This window comes from Rhinoderma darwinii, chromosome 2, assembly GCF_050947455.1.
Source record: "Rhinoderma darwinii isolate aRhiDar2 chromosome 2, aRhiDar2.hap1, whole genome shotgun sequence".
In the NCBI taxonomy this organism is placed as follows: domain Eukaryota; kingdom Metazoa; phylum Chordata; class Amphibia; order Anura; family Rhinodermatidae; genus Rhinoderma; species Rhinoderma darwinii.
Genome location: NC_134688.1, coordinates 103,310,264 through 103,320,040, shown reverse-complemented (window position 1 = coordinate 103,320,040; position 9,777 = coordinate 103,310,264). Strand labels below are relative to the sequence as shown.

Genomic DNA, 9,777 nt, shown 5'->3' with positions numbered 1-9,777 from the left:
AGGGGGCCTTAAGGGGTAAAAAAACCACTTATCCGGTTTATACAAAAAGTCTTCCATTTTCTAGTGTAATATCATTAAGCCAATTAAGGTAGAGCAGTGACCAATTTTTCAAGCATATACAGTACATTTGGGATTGTACCAAACTGCGCAGATCAGTAAAAACTGCTAAACTATTTATTTATTTTCACAAATAAACAAAAAAATTATTGAATGAATATATATATATATATATATATATATATATATATATAGGTATATACAGAGTCAGGCAGCACTGGCAGCGTGTGGGTGCAAGCTCTAAGGAACAGACCAAGTACATACAAATCGAAAAATAAGCAGCAACTCCAAGATTCAAGTGAAAAAATGGGTACTTTATTGCCCGTGCGGCAATAGCACGTTCAATAAAGTACCCATTTTTTCACTTGAATCTTGGAGTTGCTGCTTATTTTTCGATATATATATATATATATATATATATGTGTGTATATATATATATATATATATATATATATATATGTATGTATATATATATATATATATATATATATATATATAGAACAGAAAGTGTGTACCTTTTAATCAGAACTGTAAGAGTTTGTATGACATCACAAAGGCTGAGTTGCTGCATAAGTGGCTGATATGGTGATGGTAAAGAGCAGTTTCAGTTTTCCAAGCAAGTACCCAATGTAAACAGGCAAGCGACGCAAGACCCACCTACAATTTTGCAGTCTGACAAGTAATTTAGAACATAATGGATCAAAAGCAAAGTCAAGAATTGAAGAAATTAAGGATTGAAAATGCCGAGCTGCTGGCAGAAAGTGCTGAACTACGGAAGATGCTTGGGCTGATGTATGAAAACAAAGACCTACGTAGCGCTCTCAAAAAAAAAGAAGGCAAGGTGCGTGGCATATCCATCCCCAAAAGATGTCACTCTGAAGAAAGAGGTATTTATATGGATAACTCTATAGTATATCATTATATAGTATGTAGTATTTGTGTTGCACGTGCTCATCACATTTTTTGATCTACATTTGACGTATACACCAGGAAAAGCTCCTGATGTATATGTTAAGCGTAGGCTGTGACTGATGCCTAACAGTGACATCCATTACCCATAGACTATAATAGTATCTGTTTAACGGAGACGTCGTGAAAAGTTATTGGAAAGCCCATGACTAATTCGTTCAATCTGTGACAGATGCTATGCAGTAGCATTCATCACCCATTGGCTACTATGTTAAAAAAAGTTGTTTTTAACAGACTCCGTGGGATGGAATAGCATAGTCTGCAACACTGTTCCATATCCTTTTTGCGGTATTCTAATGTATACTGGCCAGACGGAGGCTAAAAGAACATTCTTTTGACCATCTGATAATCAAACCCTATGGACACGCCTAGCTTGTACGTTGTGAGCTTTTCTAATGTACACACTAAGTGTAAACTAAAAAGAAGATGTGCACAGAGTCTTAGATCATACTACAGAACTACCTTATAAATCTTTAGTATCTTTGGTAATGGTAATGTTCACATTTAGTTTAGAATTCAGTAGAATATGACATCACTAAAGGTTCTTTTCAAAGATTAAGGTAAAATAGAATAACTTCCAATTGCATCTTAACGTATGTTCATTGGCAGTATTATTGGCAGCAACAGCATTACATTGTAGGGTTTCATATATGCATTAGGTACTAGAAAAATTAAAAGGCATGAAGATTTTGTTCTACTGTTAGAAATTACTGTCAGCTTTCTGCATAGTGAACAATAAATATAACCTGTCTTCCGTAATTTACATCATAGTTTGACTTACACTGTGTGCAGTATCGCCTGATCAACTTCATGTATATTATGTTTAGTCCCTGGTGACCTAGTTCTATATATATTGATTAGGCCAAAAGCCATACACTTTGGCCCGTCTTTGGTGACCGGCAGTGTATACATAGTCCTGTCCTGGTTATCTGATGGTATATACAATACTCTGTCTGTAATGAATCTAAGGTTATGTTCACTTCACATTCGGGCTCTACGTTTTGTGTAAAAATGCCGCCAAACGTATATGTCCTGGGAAAAGCTCCTGATGTATACTTTAAACATAGGCTGTGACTGATGCTTGATAGTGGCATCCGTCACCAAAAGGCTATAATGGTAATCACTTAACGGATATGTCATGAAAAGCTCATCACGTATCTGCTTAACGGATGCCTCTGACGGATGACATACAGTGTATACAACTGTATCCCTATCTACCATTGACTCCGATTGTAAGAAAAATATATACTGTGCGGTAAATGTCTTTTGTGACAACCAGTTGTATTAAAAGACATAGTCGACTATTCTTTTCAGTAGAGGTAAAATAAAAAGGCATGCCTATTCATACCGGCCAAATGTGTGCCAACAGGACACTCTTTTGGCATACTTCTGGCCTGTTGAAGTCTATGGGCATGTTAGACATATACATTGGGAGCATCTTCTGATGTATACATGGAACCTAGAGCTGAAACGTGGTTTAGTTCCAAACCGAGCCAGTACATATATTTAAGATATTCTATTGTATAAACTTTGTAAATTAATAGTTCAATAATCTTTTTAATTTTCAAAACCCATAAATATATAGACAAGAAAGACAAACTCCAAGCAACTTGTCGAGGTAGGCTTATTTACCTTCCTGAAGGGGGATGGGATGGTTTTAACAATGTATTTGAGTTTTATTATAATTTAACATAATGTTCAATACATTGCAGCTACTCATTTCTTAACCTATTAATGACCAGGCCTAAGAGGGCCTTGAAGGGGTTGTCTGAGATTAGAATAAAGGATCTGCTTTTTCCTCCCAAAACAGCGCAATTCATGTCCATGGGCTGTGTCTGGTATTGCAGCTTAGCCCCATTACAACCTATTCTTGAAAAGAAGCAGACATTTTTTTCTAATCTCAAACAACCCCTTTAATTCACACCCTCTCCCTTGATAGTGACATGTCTACAATATCTCATACAAGGGACCTGGCATTGGATCCTCGAAATTACATGTGCCCTTAAGTGTGCAGAGAAAATAAGTGATATCTAAATAGTGCATTTGCAAAATTCCTATTAACCTACTCAAGATTAATCAGTAGGAATTCCCTATTATCTGAACCTTGGAGATGCTACCAAAAATAGCAAGTGCCAAATGACAAGACTCATCTTTTACCACTTTAGAAATGTCCTTAACAATCAAAATAATGTAAGAGTATGTTCACACTCTGCAGATTTATTACAGAATCTCTGCAATTGACCCATTTATCTGAATGGGGCTTGCAGAAATCCATGCATGTGCTGCAGAAACAATCCTATTCACATGTATCAAATGGATTTTCAGTTGCAAAAATTTCTGCAACAAATCTGCCGCGTGTGAACATATACCCTTAAGGTATGTTCCCACAGGTTGGATACGCTGTGTAAAAGTACGTGGCGTATACGTCCTAGAACCCACAGGGAATTCCGTCCGAAAAACCGTATCAAATAGTACAGATTTTTTGGCCATTAATCGTCACTGCGGAAAACAGAGGTGGAAAATAAAAAAGCTAATACTTAACCCCCTGGTGTTGCCATAGTGAAGCGTACCTCCGTTCTCCGTGCAGTCCGGCCTCCTGTGATTAGCTGCAGTAGTCACATGGTATGAAACGTCATCCCGAGAGACCGTGCTGCACGGAGAACAGCCGGAAAGAAAAGCAGCCATTGCTATGTCCATGTCAGAGGGGTAAGTATAGACCCTTTTTAAACTAAATTTAAACAGAAAAAAGTTATTTTTAGATTTACGTTTTTGTGGTGGAATTGCAGTGTTTCCGCCGCAAAAATGCAACATTTGCTATTTGTTAGGGGTTTTACCTCCCCATTGAATTCAATAGGGAAAACCAGCAACAAAAGTGCAACGATTCCGCAGCATAAATTGGCATGCTGAGGATTAGAAAACTGCACCGCAGGTCAATTAATGAACGTTTTCGCAGTAGATTTTTTTCTGCAGCTTGTGCATGAGATTTGTTCAAATCCCATATAGTTTTCTGCTGCTGTAAATGCTGTAGATTTTTCACACAGATTTTCATTGCTGAAATACCGCAGTTTTTACGCTGTGTGGGAACCTAGCCTAATAGTAAACTTTTACATTTAAATCTACACCGAGTCTCGCATAGTTAAAAACGTATTTAAAATTAAGTCTCTATTTCCCTTTACTAACTGCATTTATTAAAGAAATAACTGTCCATTGGAAATATTATAATCATGCAATGTGAATGTCCGGATTATGAGCAGCTTGAAAAGCGTATTTTTCCAAATATATATATTTGGTTGCTGTTTTTAATTGTGTTTGATTTATTTTATTTCCAATATCTGTCTCCAAAAGACCATAAGTTAGTTCAGCACTACCAACGCGTTGTAGGAGAGATCGCCTTTCAACTTGATCGCAGGATTCTGGCTCAAATATTTCAGGAGTATAACCGATTTTATGGATTTTTGGTTAAAAATGTGAAAGAAAAGATTCTCCAGGTACAATCCATCTGATATATTCACACATAAGATATAGAAGGTATATTCATTTTACAGTGTAATACTTCATGACTGGCCTTACCAAATTATTACTAAGTATCTGGCCATTGACAACTTTACTGTAAGGAATATGAAAAAAATACAACCAAGGGTAAGTAAGGCATTTAATATCAGTTGACAAGTTGATATGTTTGATTTATTGGCTGACTATCAGGACATTTATCTCTTGTTTAACTTAAGGTCAGTTTACATGAGCAGATTTTCGTATTAGACTTCGTTCACATCTGCGTCGGGACTCCGTTCGTGGGTTCCATCAGACCTTTCCGTCAGGGGAACCCATGAACGGATACCAAACGGAAACCACAACTTTCCGTTTGCATTTCCATTGATTTCAACGCTTCCGTTGCTAATGGTTTCCATTTGTCTCGGTTCCGTAAGGTTTCTGTTTTTTCAGCAGGATCAATAGCGTAGTCAACTATGTACATGTTAACTCTATTCTGCGGGTCAGTACGATTACAGAAGTACCAATAAGTAGTGCAATATTTTTTTTAATGTTTTACTATTTTTACACAATAATAGCTCTTTTATTATAAAAAATAATGTTTCTGTGTCGCCATATTCGGAGAGCCATAATTTTTCAATTTTTCGGTCATTGGAGCCTTATCAGGGATTGTTTTTTGCGGGACAAACTGTAGTTTTTGTTGATACGATTTTGGGGTACATTCTACTTTTTTATTCAGTTTGGATAAAAGACACATTAGAGTTGATCTTATTAACATGTATAAGAATATATGTGTGGCCAATACAAAGAACTAGGACTTTACAAAGGAACAGGGAATATTCATTGCATGTGGTAGAAAGACGTTTTAGACATCAAAATAGGTAAGGGTTCTTTACAGTTAGAGTAGTCAAAGTATGGAATACCCTACCCCAAGGTGTAGAAATGGCTGATACTATCAGCATTAGAAAAAAAGGCTAGATGTTTATTTACTGACAAATTGCATTATGGGTTATATCTAATCTAGCAATTAATGACGTGTAAATGAGTGAGAAAGGTTGATGGACCCGTGTCTTTTTTTAACCTGTGTGTAACTATTTATCCCTGATGGTCTATGGAAGTGATTTATGATTTCATCCCTGGTGATCTAAAGCAGTGAAAGGGTTGATAATAAAATTGTGAATTGTCAAAAGGGTAGTTTATAAGAGATAGGCAATATCATTATTGATTAATCATTATTGTATTAATTCTATCAATAATTCAACATAAAAATTACAATTAATTATAGCTGCAGATAATATATTATAATGTTTCCTGTTGCGTATATAGCACCAAGATATTCTGCAGCAATGCACAGATTTTTATCATTCACATCAGTTTCCCGTCCAATTAGATTCAAAATCTAAATCCTTATCACACACACACACACACACACACACATGCGCACACACACTGCACACATACACACGCACACACTGCACACATACACCGCACACACATACACCGCACACACACACACACACACACACACACACACACGGCCGAATTGACCTTCTAATCATCATGGGGCTTTTGAAAAAGTAAATGATAATCTTCTAACTGTTCTGCTTTCTTCTTACCAGCTAACTACCTGCCCCCTGTCCCATAAAGTGGATGAGGCTGAAAGATCAAAGCTGTTTGAAAGGAGACGCAAACTCTTTAACACCCTTAAACAGTTTGGTTACGATAAACATATACACCCCTATTTCACTGAATATCTTGTGAATACTTATGGAGTACTCAAAGATCGTCCATGGCCAGAAACTGATGAGCTTGAATCTTTTCATCGCCCTGAAGATTTACACAGAATGGCAGCTGAATCCATGCCCTGTAGTATTGTGGACAATGTCAACATCATCATTGACTGCTTGAAGTGTCTGGCAGAAGAGGATGGAAAGCCTTTTATTCCTCTGGTTGAGAAAGTCCCAGCTTTTGCCTCTCCCTATGTGTAGCAACTATACAAACTAATGCAGCAATACCTACACCAGACACCCCCAATAGGAAAATAAAAACTCCAATAGCAATTCTGTGTTGTGGCTTTTTCAGCATTTTTTAACCTGATGTATCAAAGAGGAGAATGTAGCATAATAGAAATGACATTAAGGCCTCATGCACACGACCGTAAAAACTCCCGTTATTACGGGTCGTAATTACGACCCGTAATAACGGGCTCATAGGCTTCTATTGGCCACGGGTACCTTCCCGTTTTCTTACGGGAAGGTGCCCGTGCCGTTAAAAAAGATAGAACATGTCCTATTTCAGGCCGTAATAACGGCACGGACAGTCCATAGAAGTCTATGGAGCTCCCGTAATGACGGGTGGCTACATGTGTGCACCCGTCATTACAGCAGCGTTGCTGAGCGACGTCAGTAAATAGTCACTGTCCAGGGAGCTGAAAGAGTTAACTGATCGGCAGTAACTCTTTCAGCACCCTGGACAGTGACTACCGATCAGAATAAAGAGCAACCTGTAAAAAATAAAAATAAAAGACGTTCATACTTACCGAGAACTTCCTGCTTCCTCCAGTCCGGTCTCCCGGCCGTTGCCTTAGTGACGCGTCCCTCTCGACATCCGGCCCGACGTCCTGGCCGTCCCTGGATGACATTTCAGCCCATGTGACTGCTGCAGCCAATCACAGGTCAATCACAGGCTGCAGCGGTCACATGGACTGCCGCGTCATCCAGGGATGTCGGGCTGGATGTGAAGAGAGGGACGCGTCACCAAGACAACGACCGGGTAAGTATGAATTTCTTTAACTTTTATTACAGAAAGGGCTGTCCCTTCTCTCTATCCTGCACTGATAGAGAGAAGGGGCTGCCGATTAGTGCAGTGCTATTTTGCCGCCAAAAACGTGCCCGTAAATACGGGTGGAATACGGGTGACACCGGACCCATATTTACGGGCACGGGTCCGTAAATACTGGTGCAAAACGGGTCGAATACGTGTGACACCGGACCCGTATTTACGGGTGGGAAAAAATACGGTCGTGTGCATGAGGCCTAACACAATGTTTTTACAATAAGTAAGAGGTTTGAAGACTTTGTAGGTTTTCAACATAAACATTATTAGGCTGTGTTCACACAGAGTTTTTTGACTAGTTTTTTGACGCGGAAACAGCGCTAAAAAACTCCTCAAAAACCGCCCTAAAATGCCTCTAATTGATTTCAATAGGAGTTGGACGAGTTTTTTTTACCGCGTGTAAAAAAAACGCGTCGCGATAAAAAGAAGCGCCATGACCCATCTTGAGGCGGTTTCTGCCTCCAAAACCCCATTTCAATCAGTCAGAAAAAGGAAAAAAAAACCTTAACGAGTTTTTGTCAAACAACTGTGCAAAAACCTACTGGAGCAGTTTTTGCAGGAGGAATTTTCCTCCTGCAAAAAACTCAGTGTGAACACAGCCTTAGGCCTCATGCCCACTTCAGTTTTTTTCGTCAGGGTGCTATCCGTTTTATTAACAGATAGCACCCTGACACATTCATTTCAAATGGCCCATTTTAACGGAACCATGCGGCCGTTCTGTCAAAAGTAGTCCAGGTCCTACTCTTCCACGTTGTTGACGGAACAGTCTCGGCCTTTGCATTGATTTGGTCCGTGAAACAACGGGTTGCACACGGAAGCCATCCGTGTGCAGTCTGTGATTCACGGAACCGTCATTAGCGGCCATTCAATGGCACACGGCTAAGGATTGAAGAAATTCTGAATATAATATATCCATTGCTACACCAATCCACCAATGGCACACGGCTAAGGATTGAAGAAATTCTGAATATAATATATCCATTGCTACACCAATCCACTCTAACTGAACATTTCCTTTGTACATATTGCATTGCTAAATTCGCACTTACATTTGCACTACCAGAGGACGTTATTCTGTCCACCCTCCAACTACAGAGAATAATGCATTTGTACTTCTAATTACATTGTAAACGCGACTGCTAAATTGCACAGGAAAGTCATATCATAAATGAAAAGGATAATAATCGAAATAAAAATAAACCCCAGAAACAAGTGATTCTCATGTGAGGTTCTCCTAAGTACAAAAAAAAACTTTCATTAACCTTTATTGCTGAGAATAGAATAGATGTCAGGTGGTATTTTTATTCCTTCCACCAAAGGTTTTTTATAGCATAAATACTCTATTTAGAATTAGTAAAGAATCACTGGAATAATGATAGAGCTTTATAAAATATAACTTTTACTTCATATTGTTTAAAATAATGTGCAAAACATACACACAGGACAAATTTAAAGGCTAAAAATGTGCTCTCTTTTGTGAGAGAAAACTGACATTCTGTACGTTTTGTGCAGAGTAAATGCAATGCTCCCAATATTACTGCATAAAGGAGGAGGTTTTTTCAAAGGTATATTTTGGGGTAATCCACCCCCCTACCCATTCTATAGTGTGTCCAAGTCCATCTTGATCCTGTAGCTGGGGACTGGGAAACCTCCTATTTTCCTTTTATATGTGTCCAGGCAGATAATGCTGTTCTCCCAAGAGAGATGGGAAACCTCCTATTTTCCTTTTATATGTGTCCAGGCAGATAATGCTGTTCTCCCAAGAGAGATGGGAAACCTCCTATTTTCCTTTTATATGTGTCCAGGCAGATAATGCTGTTCTCCCAAGAGAGATGGGAAACCTCCTATTTTCCTTTTATATGTGTCCAGGCAGATAATGCTGTTCTCCCAAGAGAGAACAGCATTATCTGCCTGGACACATATAAAAGGAAAATAGGAGGTTTCCCAGTCCCCAGCTACAGGATCAAGATGGACTTGGACACACTATAGAATGGGTAGGGGGGTGGATTACCCCAAAATATACCTTTGAAAAAACCTCCTCCTTTATGCAGTAATATTGGGAGCATTGCATTTACTCTGCACAAAACGTACAGAATGTCAGTTGCATTTACTCTGCACAAAACGTACAGAATGTCAGTTTTCTCTCACAAAAGAGAGCACATTTTTAGCCTTTAAATTTGTCCTGTGTGTATGTTTTGCTGAGAATAGAGAAAGATTAGGATATATTGAAATAACGGAAAATAATGACTGATTGTTAATTAGTAAATTGGAATTTAGTGGAAATAAAAAAAAAATAAACAAAGCATTGCCTTTGCTTTCACCGTATAACCAGCAGTAGAAGTACAATAGATTGTCTTCGGCATGTATACGCAACATGCCCAATCTTCCTGTGCACTGGTTATTATATATAAGTGCCAATATATTTAG

The 9,777-nt window shown here is 38.4% G+C and overlaps 1 protein-coding gene across 2 annotated transcripts; it reads left to right on the top strand.

Moving 5' to 3' along the window:
- Window positions 1–637: 637 nt before the first annotated feature.
- LOC142740743 (speriolin-like protein) lies at window positions 638–6,575 on the top strand. 2 transcript variants are annotated; one of them, XM_075850166.1, is made up of 4 exons: window positions 639–944; window positions 2,612–2,644; window positions 4,372–4,514; window positions 6,135–6,575. In XM_075850166.1, exons 1-4 carry the CDS (start codon window positions 752–754, stop codon window positions 6,501–6,503), a joined length of 738 nt encoding a protein of 245 aa, XP_075706281.1. In that variant the 5' UTR covers window positions 639–751; the 3' UTR covers window positions 6,504–6,575. The 2 variants fall into 2 exon arrangements, with proteins under 2 accessions (XP_075706282.1, XP_075706281.1); XM_075850167.1 differs by lacking the exon at window positions 2,612–2,644 and having other exon boundaries at window positions 638–944.
- The last annotated feature ends 3,202 nt before the right edge of the window (window positions 6,576–9,777 follow it).

Coding starts and splice junctions, on each gene's coding strand:
- LOC142740743 (XM_075850166.1), top strand. CDS start 752: ATGGATCAAAAGCAAAGTCAAGAATTGAAGAAATTAAGGATTGAAAAT. Junction 945..2,611: donor ATGTCACTCTGAAGAAAGAG/GTATTTATATGG, acceptor ATAAATATATAG/ACAAGAAAGACAAACTCCAA. Junction 2,645..4,371: donor ACTCCAAGCAACTTGTCGAG/GTAGGCTTATTT, acceptor TGTCTCCAAAAG/ACCATAAGTTAGTTCAGCAC.